The sequence below is a fragment of the Lissotriton vulgaris genome, chromosome 6 (assembly GCF_964263255.1).
Source record: "Lissotriton vulgaris chromosome 6, aLisVul1.2, whole genome shotgun sequence".
In the NCBI taxonomy this organism is placed as follows: Eukaryota; Metazoa; Chordata; class Amphibia; order Caudata; family Salamandridae; genus Lissotriton; species Lissotriton vulgaris.
In genome coordinates this window covers 1,461,603,620-1,461,629,683 of record NC_141694.1, presented here as the reverse complement: position 1 = coordinate 1,461,629,683, position 26,064 = coordinate 1,461,603,620, and the positions used below count along the sequence as shown (strand labels likewise).

Below are 26,064 nucleotides of genomic sequence, written 5' to 3'. Positions count from 1 at the left end.
GTTTCTTGATTAATGAGTTCCAAGCTGTGGTTTAACTTTTTTTTTTGTTGCGTGTAACCTTTCCAGCTTTGAGGTATTGTAAAAGAGTTATTGTTCAAGAGAAACAGAGATCACATATATATCATATTTTGTGTCCGGTTGCTTCCAAGTACAAAATGTTTGCTGATCTCATTACTTCAGATGAATGTGTATTTTCTGTAGGATCATTTGGGGTAAGGGGGGAGCTGATTGTACTAGAGCTTGTTTTACTGTCATTCGTTATAGTGTACGTCCTTTAGTTCAGCAATATTTAACAGTTTTTTTTAATCAAGTCTATATCGCACACTAGTTCACAGAAAGTAAAATAGGTAAGATTTCATTCAGTGCATACATAAAATAAACAAGTAGATGATAAAATAGGTTTTCGGCATATTGTCATGAGGTGAGTCAAACTGAAGTTGCACGACAGGCAGATGAGTAAAAAAAAAAACAGTTAAAACAAGCGCAGGCAGACAAAAATGAAGTAGAACTGGGCCTAGTGGAGCTAAGATCTCACATACTCCCAAAAGGGTTGATTTAGAGTAATTAAATACAGTAGTAACCTTTCACTCTATGAATTGAAAATGGAAAGCTCTAGTACAGGAAACTGAAAATATTCCAAAGTCCTCTCCCAAATCTTTCTTTATATGAAGAGCGGGAGAACTTTTTTCAGAATTACTGCTTCTGAGTTTCAAATTCTTAAGTCTTCATCAAAATGGACTCCACAGAGTTTGGTTGATTTTTGTGCGCAGTGGTATATCTCAAAGCTTGCTTCCTGGGCATGATAGTATAGCTTTCTGCTCAGTGACATTTTGGAGCTGAAAGCAATACTGTTATTCCTCTGACTGATTATCCTTAAGCTGTTCAGTTGGAAGTAGTGTATAATTTGAACTAAAAGATTTATGGCTTTCTTCACCACGTATGGGTAACTATGCACATCTGGGTCTTTTTTGTCTTTTCTTTTTTTGGGGGTTGCAGGAGCTGATGCAGTTATCTTCTTTGGCAATTGTATTCACAACTGTCACCCGAGAAAATAGATTTTACTTTCATGGAGCTTTTTCTATTTTGGTAATGGGAGTTAGTTACTCAATGAATCTCTCCCATTCATTAATATGAACCATTTTGTTGTAGCCTCAATATTAAAGTCATTTGATGTTATTCAGTGTATATTCAGTATATATTTAAGCAAGCCAACTCTTGATTGTGTTGTTGCGTGTCTATCAAATGTAGTTCTATTTCAGGTTCTTAAGTTATGGTATTAAATCTTCTCAATCAAATGTTGTAAATATGCAAACCATCCTGCTACTCCAAGTGAACCTAAACAATGGGTTACAAGAAGTTGTATCATTCCTCTGAGTATGGTCTATGCTCAAACAGATTCCTTTGAATAACAGGACAAAACAGACAGGCTATTTGGGGTTTTATTTATATGGTAGGCCTGTAAAAACGAAAATATGTCTTAATCAGACTGATTGCCAGGACAGACCTTTAGCAAATGTCATGTATTTCCTAGTCCCTAAGAAAATCACTGACATCCATTAAAAGTAAAAGGAAATATGTTGTTAGCCCTCTGAGATGATTAGCAAAATAAATCCTTTCGAAGACAATGGCATTGCTTAAAAAAATGTGAGTCCGATTAAAAAATTTTGAGCAATAGCCAGGGCCACTGGAATTGTGTGATTCTGCAGCAGCATCTTTTGTGTGTCACATAAGTATGGATTTGCTGCATTTGCCACAATAAAAAATTACTGAAAACAGAGAGGCAAAGGGCCATTGCAAAGGTTGATTGGTCTCTTTTCAGTAGCTTAGTGATGAATTTAATTGTTAAAGGGGTGCTAATGGTTAACCCTTTGCTATGAGAATGTTAACATAGGTAAACAATACTAAAATGACAAAACAATGTAATACTGCCACAAAACGTGCTGCATTATGCTACATAATTTGCCTTTCCTCATCACACAATTTTGTCAACTCTGCTCTTTAATTTGGTCCTCTTCTGCCACAAAAGGCCAGTGGCCCTGGTAATAGTGAATTCGACAAAGTTCACTCCAATTCTACTTTCAACATTAGCAGCGCTTTGCCACCTGTGGTTTCTGAGGATTGCACATTCCAGTATAGCGAGTAAGGAGATAAACGTCCACCAGGAGGTGGTTTGAGGACTGAGTAAAGGAACTTTTGTCTGGTGATCTGCGATATACTCTAATGCCAGAGCGTTCTTTTTAGCTATAGCGGGCTCGGTAGACATGACAATCTGGGCTTTCATGTCATTACACCACTACAACAAGGAATATGGGTCTTTGAAAAAGACAGATGGGCTCAATATATCAACGCTTTGTGCAAGTACAAAGTCACCGAATATGAAGTAAACCTGTGCAAAGTGTTGATTTGGAATTTATTTTCCAGTGCAAAACTTGTATGCTGGAAAGTTACCTAAAAGTAGCTCCAGGAAGTGCTGCACTCTACTTTACATCAAGGGGGGTTCCCACCACTTATGTAAGGCTGCCCTCCAGTTCAAAGCATATGCTAGACTCATGGAAGTGTACGAGCAATATTAATTTAAAGGTGGTACATAAGTATAAATGTGAGTAATAAGTTACATTTAAAGTAATGTGATAGTGGTGCATAATTGATAATTTTAACAGATAAGTATACAGTTTGAATTTATTAAGGCTGTGTAGTTTAAGATGTGTGTGACCCAAATAAGATAGAAATAAGTGGTGCAGAAATCATAAAATTAAAGTGAAACTTTAACTTAAGATTTTCTAATGTTTTTGGAGTTTATTTTGGGTTTGTATACCAAACAGAAATACATTTTTCCTAATTATAACTTGTGTTTAATCTTTGTTTTTTGTGTAAATTTCAGAGGTTCTTATAATGTTATTAGCAATTTTGTAATATTCGTCCAGTTTAGTTTAGTGGAGTGTTATTGAGTGAAGTTTGGTACAATAGAGTGGTGGGTAGTATTGTAAAGTGTGCACTGGCATAGTATATAGTGGTTTAGTGAAGTGGAGTAAAGTGGAATGGGGGTATACTGGAGTAGAGTATAGCAGAAGGGCATGCAGCAGAGTGATGTAGAGTGGAGTTGCATACAGTGGAGTGGCGAACAGATACCTCAGATACAATAGAGTGGCATATATTGTAGCGGCAAAGAGTGTAGTGGTGGTGTACAGATCAGTGATATACATTGGGATAGCATACTGTGGAGTGTAGTAAAGTAGATTTACACACACCCTGTATATATATATATATATATACATTGTAGAGTGTATTCGCGTACAACTGCTATCCTTAGGTCTCTCGTATTGCCCAGAGAGCAATTTCAATTACTGTAACACCCGCATCGACATCTTTAAATTAATCGGAAAAATTAAACTAAAAAAATATTACTCCATTAAAACCAGTCTGGAGGCAAAAAAAAGATGAGCACAGCTAGCACCACGATCCAAAGTGGGTTACAAGTTAAGGATATTTCACTGATGCGCGTAATGCAAGGATTGCAAGGAGATGACAATGAGACTGAGAAGTGTGGCTCAAGTGGTTGGAGCGGCAGACCCTGATGCAGAGGTCTGGCCCGGATCAGGGTTCAATTCCCCGCCTCGGCGGGTCTTGGCCTCAAATTTCCCCAGACCTGACAATTCTTGCCTCGGTGCCTATTCCAATCATGGAGTCCCACTCAGTAACTCTGGGCAATAGCTTGCTTAATCTCCACAAGGGCCCCTTGCAGCGGGATGCCTGGCTTTCACCTTGGGGATGCCCAGTAATGGGTTATCTCGCAGGAGAATACCAGGACGGGTTCCCTAAGCAAGCGCTGGGACGCTTTCGGGCAACCATGCGCTCTACAAATCAAATTTCATTTCATTCATTCATTTCAGAGCACTCAAGATATCGTAGAAAGGGAGGGTATTTATGTGGGACAACCTTCCAGTAGTCCATTCATAGCACCTTCTACGTTCATCCCCAGCATGCCACGAGATGCTATTGATATTTATGCGGATCGTTTAACAGAAGAAGTTAAGCTTTTGCAAATGAAAACTGCACAAAAACTTCAACCTCCTAGTGCGAGAATGAAGCAATATTCAAACCTTATGCTAAAATTGAAAAATAATGATGCACTGATTGTCAATCAATCTGACAAAGGAGGTAAGATTGTTGTATGGGGCAAGAAGAAATATATGGAGGAAGCCTCAAGACATCTCGACGACAAACAGTGTTATGCTAAATTGGATATCAAAACAGTGACTAATATCCAGGGGCAATACAAAAATTACTTGAATCAATGGATACGTGAAGGGCTAATATCAAGGGACGAACACAAATTTTTATGGAAAGAGCATCCCACTATACCGAACATCTTCTTTATTCCGAAAGTTCACAAAAAAGAATTCCCCATTCCAGGTAGGCCAATTGTATCATCTATCAATATCCTATTTGAGACACTTCAAAGTATATAGACTTCCATATTCGGGAGTTTGCGACAATGTTACCGACCTACTTAAAGGACATGACTGATTTTCTTTATTTATTGAATCAATGTGTTTGGTCTGACAATCTTATATTTATCACCATGGACATTGCAACGCTTTATACAAGCATAGACCATACAGATGGCATTAAGGCCACTAAATATTTTTGGGAGAGAGACCAGTTGAGATGTACCAACACAATTGCATGTTGCTAAAAATTATTGAGAAGTGTTTGAATAATAAAATTTTTTTATTCAACAACACAGTTTATAAACAACTGAGGGGAGTGGCAATGGGGGCATGTTTCTCCCCCAGCTACGCGTGGCTCCACGTAGGTTGGTGGGAGGAACATGTCCTCAGGGTGCAATTTGCCGCTTTCTGGTCCACACACTTCTTAAAATACTGGAGATACATATATGATGTGTTTATGCTATGGCAAGGTACGATGCAAGAGGCAATGGACTTTGTTGATCAAATCACAGAGAACCAGCTTAATTTAAAGTTCACAGCCGAAATGAGCAAAACCGAAGCTGATTTCCTCGATGTGCATGTATCTGTACAAGACAATCAAATAGTCACTAGTCTTTTCAGAAAGTGCACATCGGGAAATTCTATTCTACACGCAGGTAGCTTCCACCTCGCCATACCATTGCCAGTATCCCCTATGGGGAATTCCTCAGAATACGTCGAACATGCAGTACATCCATACACAGAGACCATTAACAACTAGAAGCTAAATACAGACTCATTGCTAGGGGATATAGTCCAGCGAAACTTGATAAAGCTATGAAGAAAGCTAACACATTAAACCGTCTAGCTCTCCTCGATCCCAATAGGAATATGGCAGAAAGCGTAATATCAGGTCCAGAAGTAGAACCTATGAGACTTATCACCGGATATAGCTGTCAGGCCAAACAATTTACTAAAATAGTGAGACAAGAATGGCCCATCATTTTGACAGATCAGGTGTTAAAGGAGATCATGCCCAAGACTCCCACCATCACATTTAGACGTTCATTTTCAATGAGCAATGAACTGGTTACTAGCAGTCCAGAGACTAAAAAAATCTGTCAATTGGATGTCCCCTCAAAAGGGATTCTACAAATGCAGCTCATGCAGGGCTTGTACATTTGGGGTCAATACCACTACTTATAATACCCCATTCGAGAAAACCCCGGTAACCCTCAGGGCCCACTTTACATGCCGCACCGAATATGCGCTGTATGCGATGAAGTGTAGTTGCAATCTGGCTTACGTGGGCAGTACTAAACATCCAGCCCACGTTCGCATCCTTCAACACATTAGAGCTATTGTGAATACAGATCAATCGTATCCAGTAGCCAGGCATTTTGCGACAACACATAAAAACCTGTCACAGCTATCCTATTTTGTGATAGATGGGGTCGCGCAGTCCAAAAGAGGGGGCGATATGGACAAAAAGCTTAGACAACTGGAGTCTAAATATATCATTAAGCTCAATAGCAAAGCACCGGGGGCTGAACATGGGGGAGAATATCCATAACTTTCTGTAAATCCACTCCAGGCTTGGAGTGTAGATGCATGGGCCACTGTCATCCTCACTAGAGCAACACATATGATCCTGGATCACAGCAGGAGCAGGTTGAGAATTTGTTTAGATATGTCGTCATTTCTGACATGTTTTTAATTTTCAATTTTCACGATAGCACTTTCACTTGAGTATAGGAACTGTCTTCGGGAAGTCTTCCTTTACAAACCTTTTCGAATGGCCTCTCGGTACTCTTCCACTTTTTTATTTATATACATACTTGTATAGTGTCCCAGCAGCACTAACACACATGAGATATTTTTAAGGGTTCTATGCGAAGACGAATGAGCGCATTTGGGCGTTATAATGACATCTGTTCGAACATCTCTGCGATCATATCAACAAATCTGAAGTTGTGAATCATGATTATTAGGTAAAGAAAAGAACCGCTTTCCATGTCATAACATAATGTTTACAGAGTAATTGTTTACATAGCACTTCGCACTTTTTATAGATTTGTATGAATCTATTTGTATTAGTCGAATGTTTACATTTTGTATTATCAATTGAAGCACTTTGTACTTTATGGACAATGTTACTAGGTATTAGTACCCGTTATGTTTAGGGTATGATTTGTTATGAAATCAGGTATATAATATTATATAAGTAGCATATTAATGGACTACTTTTAGCGGCTATATGAAGGCAATTGCATTATCAAGTATTCAGGCACTTCAAATTGCAGATGTTCGGTATTATGATTGACTGACGAATATCGAAATATGCACAGTTGGGCAAAAAATATGTGCCAAATCATTTGTGTATCATTTTTTTATGTAATGTCATTATGTGTTAAGTTATCATGGGAATAGGCAAAGTTTAATACGTAGAGTCCCGTTCCAAAATAGCGACATCATTTTACATGAACCCTTACAAGTTTAAAAGATTGAGTCCTATGTCTATGTTTATTATTGTGCTGCTTGGCGCGTTTTTCATAATCATGTATTTAAAGATGTGGATGTGTCCTGACAATTGTCAGTGAGCAAGGGCACAGCCGGTGCCCGAAACGCGCTTGACGAGGCTTGCACCCTTTTATCACGAAATGGAATAAATCACGATAATATTCCAAGACTGGCTCTGGCGTTTTGATTTTGTGGTCCACGTACCTGTCTGCGCTGCACGCGCATTTGGAGGCAAGTTGGAGTGCATATATATATATATATATATATATATATATATATATATATATATATATATATATATATATATATATATATATGTATATATATATATATATATATATATATATATACACACAAAACAACTCCTTCCCTTCTCGCTCACTTTGTCGGCTGAAGAAAGAGCACGGACCCAGTAAGTACTTTACAGTTGGCTATTTATTCCTGTTGCTCCGACCTGACCATGGTCGCCATGACGCGTTTCGTCCCTCACAGGGGACTTGATCACATATATGTAAATCTAGCTGTCAGCACTGAGCATGTGTCGGACCCGTTTTTCACTGTAAGGTGGGATTGGATTCTATATATATATATATATATTTAGATAGATATATATATATATATATATATATATACACACACACACACAAGAACACCCTTGCAGGCATAGAGTGATGCATAAATTATGCAAAAGAGAAGCAGGGAACTACCCAGAGGTCTCTGCTTCTCTTGTGTGTGTGTGTATATATATATATATATATATATATATATATATATATATATATATATATATATATATATATATATATATATATATATATGTATTTATTATCAGATTTGTTTTTATATAATGGATACAACCTAAAAATATTATCAACAAATAAATAGCATTTAGTATTATAGTACAATATATGCATTATGCAAACAAATTAAAAATACTTATTACATTTAAATATATAATATCATTGATATATATTAAAGAAAAAATGCAACATAAAGTGTATTATTTCTTTTAAAGTAAAATATAAACACATTAAATTCATACAACCATCATTTTGAAATATGTTGCAAAAATTATATTTGTAAAATACCAAAAGAATGTAAGGAGGAAGTAATTAAAAAATATATAATACAAAATTTATAAAATTGTAATTTAAATTAATGTACTCAACATAACATAACAACTTCTAAATTAAAGTATTGTATATTAACTTAATTCCAATCCAAAATAATTTAAAAATAAACTAGTAAAAACTAATCAAGGAATGCTACACAAATTAGGGAAACTCCATTCTAACAACCATTGAAGAGAATGTATACATTAGGAGGATCATATTCACTTTTTTGACTCCAGTCTAACAAACATTGTGGAAAATGCCTACACTGTTTGGGAGAGAGCGAACAGATTTTTTTTCATCCAAGCTAGCAAGCACTGGAGAAAGTAAATACATTGGTGGTGGGGGAAATGTCTGTGTCAGATTCAATATTCTAATTCTAGTATAACAGACATTTGGGAAAATTCCTACACTGCCCTTTTCAGACACAAAACACCAAAATAATATAAATATCATTAAACGTATTTCATAAATGTAAGTTAAATAGTAAAAAAAACCTAAATATAGATTTTATTTTACAAAAAATAAAAATATACTTACACATTTAGAAATATACCAGAAATACAATTAAAGGTGTAAATAATCCTTTAAAAAGCCTATCCTCAAATCCCCCAATATAACGTAATTATCAAAGAAAATTTATATAATCTGTTATTATAAAAAAAGTTTTACCTAACTATGAACTATTTACTAAAACACTACCCACATATTCTACAACATCCTCCACACAACCCAAAAGAAAAATAAAACATATGCCAACAATCTATCAATATCAAATTATGCAAATCTTCATTAAACATGTAAAAAATATAGAAATACACGTATGAAATTAATTAGTTCATATCAATATGTAATGTAAAAAGCAAACCCCACTGAACCCAATAACCCAAATAAATAATTATACATGACTATGTTATTTACAAAATTAAAAATATATTTGACAAGAATACAGATAATGAAATAACATAATATGGAATAAAAGGAATTATCGTCAATTATATTTTAAACTTCAATATTGTAAAAAAGTGTAAAAAAGTATACACCTACCTTTGATACTTTTACCTAGAAGATTTATGTAGTCAAGATATTTTGACCAGGATATTATGGTCTAACTTTATTTTTGAGTCAATATTTATGTAGGTAGAGCTAATGAGGAGGTCGCAGTTTTGCTTTGGTTTTCAAAACAAATGACACTGACTTTCCAACTATAGGAGGATGTATTCTTGGTATAGAATAAGACCACACTTTTTAATTCAGCAGATTAACTTGTAGAGTTTCTCAGCTAGCTGCTTGCCTTGGTAAACAATGTGCCATTTCTTAATATGGTCATTTGTAATTTAATTGGCCATAACTAAAACAGAATGCTTTTTTTGACCCTGCTATAGCATGTCAATTACATATTTTTATAATATTTTAGAAATCAATGAAGTGGAACTTATGAGTTGACAGTTACGTTAGCAGTGTTTTAGGAGATGGAGGCATTCACCTACTCTTATTCAATAGCAAAATTATATTAACTTTGTGTGGAGTCGACATGCATAGCTTTGTGCCAAGTTAAGCATTATTCTTTGAATTGGAGGATATTGGTATTGACTGACCACTTCCAATACATATTAATTGTCCCTCAACTTAGCAAGTTCATATTGAGATTTGTAGATATATACGGTCTGTCTGGAATACTGAAATTCGAGGTGTCAAGCTTGCTTATTTTCAAAGACCACTACCGTGCAAATAGGTTGTTAGAAAAATTTCCCAAGGCCCTATGCAAAAAAAAAGACGTATTAAAGTCCCTTGTTTTAGACCGCAAGGCAATGTCATTATGATATTGAAAAGCCCACTCACTGCTATTGGATTTTTGCAGGCATTTTTGAACTTGTCTTTTGCATTACCGCTATGCCAAACATGCAGCTTCACACTGTATTTAGGCGAGGGTTATTTCTAGGACAGATAATTGAACATTAATACTCGTTGACATCATCATAGGAATAATATGTCAACCTGACAGGGCCTATGTGCTTACATCTCCAGATTGGATGTAGACGTAGGGATTGTTTGTCACATCAGAACCAGACCTGAGGCGTGAATGGAGACGAGTCAAGGAGGATTCAACAACAAATTATGAGCTTCCATTTTGAGTTGCCCTGTCTTCTAAAATATGCTCAATTTATCCTTTTTAGAAACTTCTTGACATATATTTAACTATATTTTTACAAGTAAATGTATTTTATCAGGTGGTACATGTGAAAGGATAACTCTGACTATTTTAAATAGTGTCTTCCTTCATAATCCAGTATCTGCACTCCTTAAACTGTCTAAAGCCTTTAAATTTATTTACTATACTGAGCAATACTTTTCAACATTTTAACAACTGAAAATTGTGATGCTATATTAATTAGTGTCATCATCATGCTCCTGACTTCATACTACTATAAACCTAATCAAAGATAATAATATCGATCTTTTGCAATGTGATGTTTGAATTCTTGTTCCCCCAAATTAGTTTCTTTATAAAAATTGATTCTACTGTGTTGATGATTGTGATTGGCATATAAGCAGTTTCATATTTACATTACTATGGACCCGTGATCCATGTTCACACATGTATCACTGAATACTGGAACGGACGATTTGAATATTTTTTTATAATATACCTTTTTTTATCAGACCCTCGTTTGATCTAATGCCATGAGTGAAAAACATATTGAATCATGTAACATCTACAGTATGCGCCTTGAATGTACAAAACTCTTGGGTCATTTGTCTGAACAATTGTGCAATTTTCACTTTTGGATTGATAAATACCACAATTTATCAGTATTGTGAAACCATTCTGCATGCAGATATTTAGAATTTTCGAAATTTCATTGAGATTTCTTTCCGATAAATCGGAATTTTCGCAAATTTACATGCCAAAGTCAGATGGAGGCTGAAATAAAGATAGGTTCTGTTCATCTAATATTCTTCACCTTAAATGACTTAAAGTCATTGGACTGATCTCTTTGGGATAATATTATATTACAACCCTTTGAGAGGCTTATTTTTAAAACCTGTAAAGTGGATCAATAACCCAGTCTCTGAGTCATCAGATACCTTAATGTGAAATTTCAATTAAAATACATTCACACTCAAAAAAGTGAATCAAGTGGACGTTTCTGTGACACATAACCCAATCCATAAATAGCACACAAGTTTACATGGATTTTATACAATGCAACCAATCACTAACTAAATCTAGCACTGGACCTGTTTGCTTTATTGTTATGTTTTTTTAAGATCTCGATGATACTGCTGTAAAAACAGCTTAACCAGTGTCTCTGTGGAGGTACCTTCCTAGAATTTGAAAATGACAAACTGTTAGGCAAGCTAGGTAGAGCCTGACACATCAAAAGCCCAGAAACAGACTGGGTGAGATAAACACGACGAACCCTTAGTTACCCAGTGGTGCAGCAAGTGTGCTATAGGCCTTCATTCAAGAAAGAAATAGGCTTCTCTAGACTCAATTTGGTCGGATAAAACAGTCAAAATGACAGTTCCCGTCGCCCCCTCGCACTCCTGCGCCCTGGTGTCATTGCCCCTTCTGCACTTTGATAGTTGCGCCTCTGGTGCTACCTTGGTGTATGAGCATTTGATACTGTGTAGCTTTGCAGACTATGCAGTGGCATATTGATCTTGATCTTGGAGCATTTATGAAAAAAAAATATGTTTTAGTCGCGCCTGTTTCAAAACATGAAAGCCATTTGCTGCTGTTCCCATAGTTTACCTTTGGTTCCCAAATACCTTTGCTGTTGCAGCAACTTGAAAGGAGTGCTTGATGGAAAGGGTGAGCTGTCTTGTGAACCCTGTTGGCCGCTGGGGCCTCTTACACTGCTCTTGCTACCTGCCAACCAGCCTTGAATCCCCATCCCTGCAGACTGTAATGTCCCCACAGACTGCTGGCAGCCTGCTTCCAGCTGTGGCAGCCATGATGCAGCGAATTGCCTTTGAATGTTCTTTACTCAAATAGGCAGTAATTACAAGCTTAAAGAGGTTTAGTGGTCCAGTAAACTACATAATCACCCCCGAATTAGCCCAGGCTCATCAGTTGCAGTCCAGTAAGTTCAGTCCCACTGTTTGTATGCAGTCTTTATCACATAGCAACCTGAGCAGCAGGTGTGGAACAGCAAGCATCCCTCTTAAACACCGCTGTCTACTGGGGACAATGATCCCTAATGAGACGAGGCTATAGCATCACATCACTGTAATTTAAGTGGGGAAATTAACACCAGCAAGTGTATATAGCTCTTCTGTCTGAGCATTAGCCAACCTCATTGGCTGTCTCACTTTTTTATCTTTTCATTGCCTTTTTCTGCTTTAAATAATTCATTGGGCTTCATTTGTTTTTGCTGCCTTGTGCACTTGAAAGGAAATGTGAATACCTAAGAGTGGGCGGGACATCTTTTCACAACTAACAAAGAAGCATTTCCCTCAGATTGTTTTTTTTTTCTTTTATGAGCACCACTTCCATTCTTTCCACTGAAACACCGCTAAAATTGTAAGCTTTTCGAGATAAGGTCGATGGTGCAGCTAAGAATATGTAATTGTTTTTTATTTTAATGGTTTAACGATGTGCTGCTAAACAGGCCAATTTTTTTCTTATGTAACTAAACATCATTTTATGTACTGTGTTGCATTATGAAATTTAGGACAGAAGTTTGCCAAGGCAGCTGGGGATAGTTTTCAACAGGTGACTAAGCACAATATAAGACCTGGGGCGATGTTAGGTTGCTTACTGAAGTTCTCATAAAGCTTATGTTGTTCAGTTTTTCTACTCTTCACATATTGAGTTTCCCGCTCATAATCCTTGTTATTAATGCTTGTAAATACTGTCTGTGCTGTTCACCATGTGATGTCTCCTCCTAATTGTATGTAGCGTATTTATGCGTTAGAGGTTCACACATACTGAGTGTGCTCATAATGTAGTATGTTTTTGGTGTTTGTATAGAATGTTTTTCAGTGCTTAGGCATTGCTGAGCTATTGATGGTCTAGGTGGGGCTTTCCAAACCACCTAAGACCAAATTGTGATTCGACCTGTGGTGGTCTCACGTGTGAGTGTTGTTCGGTTCACTGCAAAACCCCAATCCCATTATTTCAGGGTTATTTGAACACATGACTTGTTGGCATATGTTTTAAATTAGGCTCTGATTTTGATCATCACGCGCATTTGGGAGCGAGGTGTGCCCTTTGTGACGTCACGGCAGATCACACTATTAAAATGTTGTTTCCTTACTTGCCAACCCAACAGGTCTCTTTCTGTTGTTGTGATAGAGTCAAGATGGGCAAGAGCCCCGTGCATGTTACATAGATACTGGCATATATTACAGTTACAAGGAGCTTGAAAATATTTGTGACTTATGACAGAAATTATTTACTGAAAGCGAAAAACGTCATTTTTGGAAGAATATTTCATTTGTAAGTCCGGGTGCTACCAATACAGGAAAATATGAAGACAAATCGCTTGGGCTTTCTAAGTCACATTTAATTTACGCAGTTTGCCAATGGGAAGCATGGCAGATGCCTCCCAGGAAAAGATTGAATTGATTCTCCTATGACTTCTTTCCTGTACCTGGCTGTAGCAAGCATCGACAGTGATCCAGGTAGTAACTATGCAAGAATCAACAAGGAACACTGGACAAGACAGACAAGGAGCATAGGTGAAGACAGAAGACATACCTAGATAGATAAATGTATACACTGACTAGACAGACAGACAGACAGACAGACAGACAGACAGACAGACAGACAGACAGACAGATAGATAGATAGATAGATAGATAGATAGATAGATAGATAGATAGATAGATAGATAGATAGATAGATAGATAGATAGATAGATCGATAGATCGAGAGATAGATAGATCGAGAGATAGTTCGAGAGATTTGAATAGGGATATATAATAGAGAACGATTTATAACTGGATAAGGGAAGGTAATTAATTTCATACTAGATATGTAACATATTTGAATCAAAATTTTGTGTATCTGAGCTATTTATGTCCTGTACGGAAAGTGAAATCACGGAGTGCAGCTATGATTAAAACTACGTTTTTGAATATTCAAAAAGGCGGGCAGATTCTTCTGACTTGCTGAAGAAGTTCCAGGGTTTCTTTGGCAGTGCCGCTGGTGCAAACACCCAGCCAGTCTACTGATTGTTGCTTGTGTTAAAATACATGGCTTGGCTACTATAAATTCAAGCTATGTTCTTAGGCTACGCTGTGCACTGCTTTTGTAATGCAAATATCAGGCACAAAGTGCATCTTTGATAATGTGCAGTCAGGGGACAGAAAAGCATTCACTGCAACACTAAACCGAATTCATAAAACTGAAAGACAATGCTAAGCATTTTTTTTTTACAAGTAACGTTTTAAACCAACAAACATGTGAACATATCTGTTGGCTGTGGTACTTTTACATTTGCAGTTTGAGGTTGCCTTTTTGTCTGCCAGTGGTGAAAACATTTTAAATTACGTACACTTTAAATTAGACTTAACGTAGTCTTGTTTCCTCCTCTGATGGCCAATCCCTTTATCAAACCGCAAAACTATTTAGTTCTGTAATGTAAATTTCCCAAGATCGGAGCCAACAGCAAAAATAAAGGGAGTATTACAGTCTATGATGGAACCAATTTCTTAAATGAAAGCTGGGAAACAGTCCTGTGCAGAACTTGAAAAATAGATGTGGGAACGTGAAGGTTAAAATGCATTTGAGAGCCTATGTCAGACTTCAAGGACGTATCTCTCCATCGCATACCAGAGTTGTGTTCGAGGTTACTTTATAGGAATGCATTAAACTAAGACGTGGAGGAGGCAGGCTTGCTGAAAAGGGATAAAAGAACATCCAAAACTGTTCTTCCAACAGAACTTTGCCTGATTAGGAACATATTGGATGCATGCCATTACTCCTAATGATAGCGCTCGCCCTCCTCCACATTTTCATAAACCAATGTTTTTGAAGGCTAGTACTGCAGCGGTTCCCTTTACAATTGGCTTGCTCTTGCCTCGTGCCAGACTTTTCAGTATGCCAAACTTTGCTCTAAAATCGATTCTGAGAATGCCACTTTATTGTGCCGTTCTGCACCTTTGGTATGGAATCATGTCTATTTCACAATAAATACTAATCTAGTGGGGATTGTGGAGTAGGAGAGCAGCTTAGCCTTTAGTTATCTCAGCAGCTTGCACTGTACCGGATTATTCCTGCATTTTCTTCACCCATCACAATAAGCTTCCCCAGCGGGCAAGGCAGCGAGGGAGTAAATGTTATTGATGCTTGCTTACCAGGGTTAAAAAGATTAAAGTAAAGTGTATCACTCTTGGCATTCATGTGTGCAGCTAGTGGCAAGCATTTGGGGAAAGGAGTACATTGAACAGGGAGTATCATTAAGATTAGAGGTTGGAATGGTTCCATCTGCATTTACAGTAGAGGGTATGTTTGTTGTACTGACACCGACTTGCGTGTTTCTTCTGTCGTTCATAGAAGCTCTAAAATGTTTAAATAAAGTTATTTGTTCAGTGACAGAATGATGCACAATAAGGCGCAAAGCAGTTGGAATGGGAGGACCGCAGAGACAACGTGTTATGTAAAGAGAGCCGCCTACTCCACCACTTTGATTTCTCTGTTAGTGCTAGGATGACTACTCGGAGCCACCACTTGCATACTGATTTTTGCTCTTTCGAATGTTTCTTAGCTTCGTCGGTTACTCAGGGCACCCGCCTTGGTGACCATTCTCAGCCTTGTGCTGTCTTTCAGATGGGTTTTGCGCAGCCAGCCCTGTGCTGTCTTTCCGATGGCTTTTGGACGCCATCTTGGACAATGGCTGCAGATCTCTCACAACAGTTACGGAAGCACATTTTTGCACATGTGATTTCACAAATATAAAGAGCATATCCGCCTCTTTATCATTCATATTGTACTCCTGATTTGTGTGCTTATTTCCTAGTCTGACCTCCCCTTCTGAACGCAAATTGTTTCTCACATACTGCCAGCTTACGCCAACTTTCTTTTCCTATATATTTTTTGTCTAAGTGGTATCCGCGCCTGCGTTCAAATTTTGACAGGCAAGCTTGCATGATTTCTCCTAATACACGTGTGCAGCATTGATTCTGGGAAAGGAGGGTCAGATTGCCTTGCATAATCACTCTTTTATGGCTCTCAGTCCTTGTTGAGGTGTTAATGCAGATCAAATGGATAGCACTCCAGAAAGCGCATTACTGCTACTGCACTGGCCTATATAAAGTCCCAATCGTTAATTCTTATTGTAAGATCTAAGGGTAATTCTGTTTAAGCTCCTAATGCATTGCGGCTCTCCCAGCGGACCAGGCACATCCTTTCTCAAATTTCAGTCTTGATCAATTGTTTGGAAATAATTAAGCTTTTAAGAGATGATAATACTAGCTAATGTACACAGCAAAATAAATATCTTAAGTCACTACTGATTGAACAGTGGATCGGTAAGTTATGAGTGTGCAAGTGAAAGCATCGATAAGGGGTGTTTTGGCAACGAACTGTGGCATTTTCTTTCAGTTCTTGGCCTGTAGAGTGCATGTAATAATTAAGTTCAACTAGTGCTTAATTTGAGCCGGTGGTTTCCAGTGCTCAGCACCGTACTTAATTGGTTTCTGTTGCTCAGCACCGTACATAATTGTCATCACCACACTTATGACATTCTGCCACATGGTGGCGCTGCTCATCTAATTTACAGATAAGCAGAACAACAGTTGTTTGTGACTATAAAAGACATTAGAAAATACTAATACCTGCCTCCTCAGCCAGTCTTTTAGCTTTGGGGACCTGGAATAATCTGATCTGTCACACTTGCTTGCGAGAGAGATGGTTAGTAGTTGTTTTGGTACCGTCATTGTCAGCGATGACAGGGCAATGGGTGGTGCAAGCTGCAGTGGCCTCCTGGTCAGGGCCCTGGCGCTTATTATTTTACAAATTAAGCACTGAATTCTACCCAATATACAATCATTCTCACAAGAATAGAAAATACCATTGCAAAGAAAATGCAACACAACAGTTCTCCCACGGAAAAAACGTGCAATTTAGTATTTATTTTGCTTTAACCATGAGCATTGAACAATCTGCCTACAATTCCTTTTGTAGCTTAATGTTGTTCTTGCCTCTGGTGTCAAATTTGCTCACTCTGTGTGTGGGAATGCAGTGGACCTTAAATGTTGATCTATCAACATAACATGCGGCATGTCTTTCTTTGTCGAGTCATGTTTTTTGTCCCAGAAAGCAGTGCTGCTCATTCTACCTACAAAAAGCAGATTGTTTTGGAGGCACAGTATTTAAAATATTTTCTACATATTGGGTTTCAGTTAAAAGGCCTACCTCATTGTGAACTTTTGGATGAGTGGGATTAGCCGCATGAAGTCATGGCATTCATGTGATTATGGCAATTATAGATTTTTCATGAAATTGAAAGTTTCTGCTAGGCTGAGCTAATAACTAGGCCAAAAAATAAGAATCAGATGACCTGAAACACGCCGTACTGTATTTAGGGGATCCTGTTTTCATACATTTTCTGCTTTTGTTTTCACAGTGACTCCATTATTCTGGTGTGCAATTTGTCCAGTCTTGTCTATTTTTGAAGAGTCCTGAATAATTGAAAATAGCTTAACAGAGACAGGAATCCTGTTTCCAGTAGCTAGAGGCATCTTAGCAATTAGTGCTTTTTAGATAAAATTAGCCACAGTTTGCTTCAATTACTTAACCAGATCACAAGAAAAATGAATGCAAAAAGAATTTTCAAAGCCTCTTCCAATGAAAGGTTGCAGAGAAATTAATATGAATGACATTTTAAACTGTTTTAATAAAGCAATACAAATGTCATTAAAACATGTAGATTGTTTTGAAGTTTTACACATAAATTGGTATTTGAGACTAAAATTCTGTCCTTAATCACATTTGTTGAGGGTTCCGTGTGAAGACCTTGCTGCAACAGTAGAACCAACGTGCTGGGCAAGAAATTGAATCCTTCAAGAAGCTCTGATACGCAAGAGTGACATCTTGCAGTAAGGTTCCTAATTTGGAGAAAGCTGTGTTTCAAACCTTTCATGATGACGATGGCAATATTTTTAAATAGGGACAGCTACCCAAATGTGAGTGCAGCCATATTGAAACGTTGCACTCTGGAGGCAGCCGTTATGGACTAGAGTGGGTGCAAGGGTACAGAAAGTTGGAGTTCTGTGCTAGATTTGCTGGAAAGATTAGCAATGTTCTGTGACTGGAATGACCTTGTGGTTGAGTGAATCATCCTTCAATTAGAAAATGGTGGAGGGAGTGGAGGATAGAGAACAGGTGGTTATTTCAGAGAGATCCTTCATTTTAATAGGACATGCAAATGTGGGAGGAGGCAGGTTGTCCTCTAAAGGAATCTAGGATACTGGAATGTGTCAATAGCTACTTATGGAAATCCATAGTTCTAATCTAAGGCACTCTAGTAGAACTAAAGATCCTGGAGAAGTTAGAAACCAGCTTCAACCGTGTAGTAGGCCCACAACTGTCAAACCAGCAACTTGCATGTTTATTACAGTTGGCAAGAGTCAGCATTAGGTCTCTTACAAATGGTAAAGTTAAAGAATTGCACTCAAGACAGCGCATGCCAAACCTAAATTGAAATGTATGTTACAGTCAAGCTCTTTAGTATAAGCAAATGTTGGTTTAGTGGAAGTTTCAATCAAGAAAGGGTAGGAAGAAAAATGAAATAATGTTTAAAATGGCCTCCTGTCAAATTCAGTGAACAGGAAGCTTCAGGGTTAGAAAGAACTCCAGAGTTCAGTTCTGGCCAAGGTCTGTATTAGAATTAATTTTGCAATTAGAAGGTGCATCCGTTGAAATATCTTCATTCAGCGGGGAAGAAAGCAAGTAAAAATATCGCACTGTGCCTGTGGAGTGCTTAGAAAAGGGCAAATTGCTCTTTGGCAAGCCCAGATAGGAGTAACTCTTTGGATCACCAAAAACACCATTCTGCCATCTTGCCATTAAACTGGAGACCTTTACTGACTGTGACCGAATACATCTTGCTGCATCATTGCCAGTAGCACCCATGCAATGCTGTAAGTTCCTGCCAACTATTGTCTTTCAATGTTTTCTGATAACTGCCGCATAGAAGCACTCTGTTTTTTTCACATCCCCCCAAGATGAAAATCATCTAGCCAAGACATATGTCTCCAATGTTGTTTCATATTCTTAACCCTCTAAGCTCTAAGACTACAGCAGGAATGCAGCAGAGTGCTTGTCCATATGCAGAGTACAGTAGCATCACTGCAGGATCAGTTTTCGACTTTGGATTCTGCCGCTGGCACACACTTCATTGAGGGAGCTTTGAGGTCTGGTCATAAGCTTGGAGTAAGGATATTGGTCACATGTCGCATTAGACTGCAGTGACAGGCTGGATCCAAACTGTGCTCACATGGATTCTTGTAAGCCCTTTAGTGGCCCAGTAGTAACGTATGAAACTGTATTTAGGAAAAGGAGAGCATAAATGCACCAGGTTATGTGCCTGTTTAAAAGAGCAAAAGAAGACGTTGTATTAATGGATCAATTGACACTGTCGGTGTTCCTGTTATATTTTTATATTTTATTTATTATTATTTCATCTATTTTTTTGGTTTGTGTGAAATTAATAGCTGACAAGGAATATATACAGCCAAAGTGCTTATACATGTGACATAAATATTACTACAAAAAATTGATATAAAAAAATCAATACAATTTATAGAATACAGAAACACATTCTTATTCAACGCGTTTCGGCGTGAGCCTTCTTCAGGAAGTCTGTATTTCTTACACAATAGCGTTTACTTTAGTATGGTTCAATGGTGATGAGTGTATTCTGAAGGTATTTATCGTTTGTGAATTGCAGCATCACTCTCAAGTGTGTCGCATGTTAACTTATTGGAAAAGAATTTTCCTTGTGGTATCTTTATAGTCAACCGAGGGATTACAAGGATCTGTTGATAGGTAAAAATGTAATCGCCCGTTCTATATCAGAACGCTCTGATACGGAAATAATCTGTGTTAGATAAATGATTCTGCTGGGACGGTGTAGAGACAGTCATTGCTTCATGGCTTGAACATTTTTTGATAAGGTATGATCGAGCCTCACGAACGGCCGACTACCGACGGATCCCTTCCTAACGTATGAAACTGACCTGACCGCTTAAGGCACCTTAAACTATATGTCATACTGAGTGTCCATCTGTATTTAGCTTGTTGTATCTGCCTGAAAGAAGACACATTGCTCAAATACAAGGCGATCTGTGTATGTACACCACAGACCCACCACTGTGACACCTTTGGGGTCCCCCACGTCCACTATTATGAAAAACATTTATGTTCACCAGCAATGTGTTTTGTATTCAGTGGAATTTGGATTTTAGTACACCTTTAGCAACACAATGTTTGCTGTGTCAGGTGCTAAATGTGAAATATCACCAATACTAATCATACCAGTAAAATTAAACTCTGAACTTGAAATTGTAAGGCATGTCTTAGGTATGTTAAACATATTAATGTGCATGAAAGCTCAAATGCCACAAATAAGACTGTCACTATGGGCAGAGTGCATTTTTGTGTCTTGCCACTTTTAATATCCACTTTTATTTAAGGAAAACGTGGGACATCAGCTTTCTTCCTCGAAATGCACATTTTGGACTCTATTCTCCCTTCTGTTTTTTCATGTACATCTTGCACGCTCATTTTTGACAGTGCACTATCGCTGCCTCAGTGACATGTTTCATGAGTATAGGATTTGACTTCACATTTAGAAATGTCATCTTATATTTGAAGTTGTCCTTCCCTGGCATAAGTCTCTCTTCATTGACCCCTTTCCAAAAGTCACCCTTTCTGAGTGAACCATTTCCCAATCCACCAACATCAGGATAGGTACATTGATGTGCAATTCATGCTTCTTCTTTGAACGATGCCATGAAGATGCACCGTCCAGTATTATGCGTGAATTACATTAAGTACCGCTGTAGCCACCATCCGTTCCCTAATGTTGCATGCATCGCCATATAAGTCTACAGCAACTCTGTGACGTTGTCTTTACTTTATGAATGTAGTTCATAAAACTTTCCAGTCACTGAAATCTATACAAAAACATAGCAATATGAGCAGAAAGCTTGTTGGGAGTAAAGCAACTGCTGTGTGTTCGGTCACCTCAATAACTAACATAATAGATTATGCAAATCATGATTTGTTTTTGTCTATTCATGAAGGCGACTACAGCCTTTCTGCAGCTACGATCCTTTGTTTGTGGCATTAGCTGGCATCTTATTAGTGCTTGTAGGAAACTGTGTTTGTTGCTCTTCGCTTAGTACTGGCTAGCAAACACTTCAAAAAGAAGAGGCTAGGATTTATTTCTGCAAGATGTCAGTGTGTGCTTTCAACATCTGCTAGAAGCCCATGTGTGTCTGTTTGTGTGTATGTGCGTGCGTTCTATATGTGTGCGTGTTAGACACACAGATAACCAAATACCACAGTTCCAAACATGATAATAGTCTGGCGTTTTAACATTTCTCTTGAAAGAAAATCAGATTTATTTACTAGACATGTTTTCTTCTTTCTGGGACTTAGTTCAAATTCGACTTTGCTTTTGCTTTATGTAAAATATGCAATATGAGTTTCAAGCAGTTTGTTTTAGAAATAAAGGTTCTAAAGGAAACGTTGACACTCAAATTAGCTGAAACCTTCAAGTGATCTTGTTCGTGGCAGCATTTGGCTTCTATTTCTCACGATAAGGCTAAACCAGCCATGTGGGAGTCAGGCAAAATATGCTGTTCACTGACCTCAGGCTGGCCTGCATTCAGGATCCCAGCATTTCATTGCCATGCAGAGCACTGTGAGGCATTAGAGACTTGGTTTGTGAATGTGAATGTTATTGTATTGATAACAGAACTGGGCACGAGTGATAAGCACACCCAAATAATAAACGAAGTTCTGTTTTTGGATGCTGAAGCAGAGTTTGCCTTGCACAAGGGTGTTGTGTCATGCAATGCGCCTCATTATCATTACGCCAAAATGCATGTACAACTCTACATGGTGCATCAGTACTCTATATTGGTGCCTTTCCGATGCACTAGAAAGACAGTCCACAGAAGAGGTACACTCACTCTTAATGTAGTAGAATGCCCATTGTAAAGATCTTGGCTACACAAAGATTCAAGGTGCAGCCAATATCTATCTTTAAGAGCCCTTGATAAACCTCCCTGAACAACGTAATTGTCTCGCCAGTGGAGACCTACTAATTAGATGATGTAATATTCCATTAATAAAGAGTAGCACACCTCCGAATTTACACGGTTAATTATTGGCTTTCTCTAGGGGCCTTTGTTTCGAATGCTGTACACAAAGCATTGTTTTTAACACAGACCTTTTGGTATCTTACAGCATCCGTACCCTTCAGAAGAACAGAAAAAGCAGTTGGCACAGGACACGGGTCTCACTATACTTCAAGTGAACAATTGGTAAGTAATTTGGCTCATTATTTTCATGCAGTCACTCCTACAGCTAATGAGTTGCATTAATATGATGAGCCTTGTAATTGCCTACATTCCCCTGCTACCTTACTGATGGAGAAGTGGTATTACCCATGGAAAGTTTCCACTCCTAGAAATGTCAATACTTCTACAGTACATTTTAGATGCATTCCTCCTGAACGTCCTTTGTACATCATTTGTCATCTTCTCCCTAATGTTATATACAACCCAACAATGTAAATGTACAGTGGGTTGTGATAGTCTAGGAGTGTGCTTCAGCAATGACGCTTCTCACTGGAGGATTTACAGGTGCAAAGAAGTACTCCTGTCCTTCTGCATCTGTAGGGTAATGCATATAACTATATTCGGGGGGGGGGGGGGTGGGGGGGCTTTTCCAAAATGAGGTACGGAAGAGGGCAGGAGAAAGTTCCTGGAGGTGTCGACTGGAGTGCTCACAACGTAGCTGGTCACAGCAAATCTTGTATCCATTTTGATAAGCATTCATAGACCCATCTTCTGGTATGCTACACACACCATGAGTAACGGTTGGTGGGTTGCTATCATTCAGATCCATAATTGTGCACAAAAATTTAAGTTTAAAGCCCTGCTTGCGTAACACATTCAAAAGGTAGTTCAGTTCAGTGGCTTATGTGGCATGCATGCTTGTTAACTCCTTGCTGAGTCCTGTCTTAAGCTTCTAAGTATTTGTTGACAGACATGATGCATTAAAACATTCTGTTGCAATTGCTCAATCATGCAGCCCCGCTCTGCAAATGTTGATTTATTGTCCTAGCATTGCTCACTAAAATCAGGTTTCACTTCCTCCACACACTTTTGCATCTAAGTGGGTTGGCAATATGATATTTGCCGTGATGCAGTGTGTCTAATTAATTGTCCGATATATCCAGAACAGTGTTTATGATTAGACATTCTATATGCCTTGAGGTAAAACCCAGAAAATGGTGAATGCAGGCGAGCTTCCCACCTGCTGGGCGCAGATCAGGAAAGTGCCAGATTGTAGAAAAAAAGTACGCTTCCCCTGTTCAGTAAGTGTCAGAGATTTATATTACGCCGAGTCTGATTACAGAACGTAATCCATTTCAGGGAATACATTCGGCCCTGGTGTCCACTGCTCTTACATTAGCAAGCTCTGCTCGGTTATAAAGACCAAGAGCCTAGGGGAGATATGTCAGACACATTAAACCCTATTACAGAATGTTGTATTTCTGTCAATATAATCTCATGTATTCTTCCATTTAATACCTTGGAGATAGCAACTCTTTACAATATATTTGCCTCTGGCGGATTAATTTACAAAGTGCCCTATCTGCGCGAGACAGGCGGACTCGTGCACGCAGCTTGTTAAGGTTATCAATTTCCGTGACCTCACAGCAGGCAGCCCTGCATGATCAATTTTTCACAACCATATAGAATAAATTTGTAACAGTCAGCATTTTTTATATTTATGGCTAGGTTCCTCTCTGCAAACTGTGTTTGTAAAGACTTAAATCGGTTCCCTGATTTTGTAAGACGCTTGCAAATATAAATGTTGGTCAAATTGCAGCTCAGGCATATTCACCATTGTAAATAAAGAGTTGATTCTACAGTACAGTGTTCGCATAAAGTAAGCGTTAATTGAAGGATGTCTATTCGGCAGTGTACCCTGCAGCCCTTTCCTTCCTTTAGGCTTTGGGTTTTTAGCTGCAGAGTAATCATGTTTGTTACATGATACAGCAAAATGTCTCTGCAACTTGTTTTACTTGATAATCTGTTTTTTATGGCAGCGCCTCTTTCGACCACTGGCAGATGGACATGCACCTCCTTACACACACACACACTCAATTCTCAATAACCAGTGCCCCTTCTCTCATCTGGCTTTTGAGTCAAATCAAAGCTAAACCCCATGTGACTGGATGACACACTTGCACTCTAAGATCCTCTCTCTCCCTCAGCTGGCTTTCTCATCAGAGCAAGCCAGGCTGTACATCAAGACATGGCTTGAATCCCGTGGCTTACTCTAAACACATGATACTCAATTGTCGGAGTTCACTGACATTGATAGGTTTCCCAGCTGCAAACATGGGGCAGCCCAAAGTGAACTCCTTCAAAACCATCCTCGTCCTTTTCCACATGCAGATTTAAGGCGAAAATGTGCTTGGCAGGAGCCTTCTGTGGCCAGGTAAACACGACTGACTTCTATTTGTGTAACATTTCAATACTGTAGGCAATTGGCTATTCTCATCAGCTTCTACAACTGTGATAATCAAAGCACCCCTCCCTTACAGGTCTATTGAAAATTGAACCTGAAGGGCTCACCAGGCATTGATATGTTGGCATGGTTTTGAGGAGAGTTCACTCTGTTATGTATGACAAAAAACGTTCCCGCAGTTCAAATTATAAAGCGCTCTAATTCATGTTTAAATTTAAGTATATGCCAGTGCTAACATGCATGTAATTGATAAGTACTGTTTCAGTGATTTTACCGCTCTTTGGCAAAGGGGATTCAAGCACCAAGCCCATTCTAATCCGGGTCTGGTGGCTTTGTGGTGAACATCCACTCCAGGGATCTGTGGCTGGCCCCAAGTTCACAGATAAGTCCTGGAGGGCCCACTAAATCTTTCATGCTCCCGAGGTCGATAGAATTAGTTTTTCTGAGTTAGTAATACATATTTTTTATTCAGGGCCAAGACGCCCACAAGTGAATGTGTGCTTTACAAAATACACATTATTCTATTATTTTTTCATGCGCAGCCTTTCTTCACACTTTTAAGGCTTAGCAAGGTCAATTTCAACTAACGAGGATGAAGGAGACATAACAGAGACTGCCATCCATGCATTTGTATATTTTACACACCCATGGTTCTGTATAGATAGCCATTGCTAACGGGGCTTTACGTATTGAAATCTTCACATCATTATGTCAAAGAAGTGAGATGGTGCATAGGGAACTTGTGATACAGCCGGTATCCCACTACTTCATCTAGTAGAGAAGCAGGGCTTGGGAAGCAGGTTCCCTGATTCTAGAACTATCAACTAGGTCCTCCCCTTCCTTCATACAGCACCAGAGTGTTGCCTGATAGAAATGACTTTCTATTGCGTGTGATTTGGACTAGAATTTAGATTCTGAAAGTTTATTGTTCTGACGGCACCTGATGATTGTGCCAATAGCTACCCAATGATCTTTGAATCCATTACTATTTAATAAAGGACATCCGTGCTTGGTTTAACAAAAGTATTTACTGGCTAGAGCCAGGCCCTTCTCTTGTCCTTGCTACCATTTACCGTAAACAGACTTGTCAGTCATTTCTGCCTGTTTTATGGGCATTGGAGGGATTCACATATTCCTAGAAGTTGCATGCAAGTGTAGAAGTGAAGGGCTACTTTGAGACATCTGCCAGATACTTCTCACTGTTTCTGTCGGTGTTAACCGTGCTAATGTTATTTAATCTGACAACACTGTGTTTTGCCCCTTGAATCAG

The 26,064-nt window shown here is 38.4% G+C and overlaps 1 protein-coding gene across 2 annotated transcripts in view; it reads left to right on the top strand.

Moving 5' to 3' along the window:
* The window catches only part of MEIS1 (Meis homeobox 1), a 162,194-nt gene that overhangs the window by 106,664 nt on the left and 29,466 nt on the right, over positions 1-26,064 (top strand). For both annotated transcript variants that reach the window (XM_086927589.1, XM_086927588.1), the window contains exon 9: positions 22,497-22,573. In XM_086927589.1, coding sequence (XP_086783715.1) covers positions 22,497-22,573 — 77 coding nt within the window. The remainder of the gene's footprint in view (positions 1-22,496; positions 22,574-26,064) is intronic.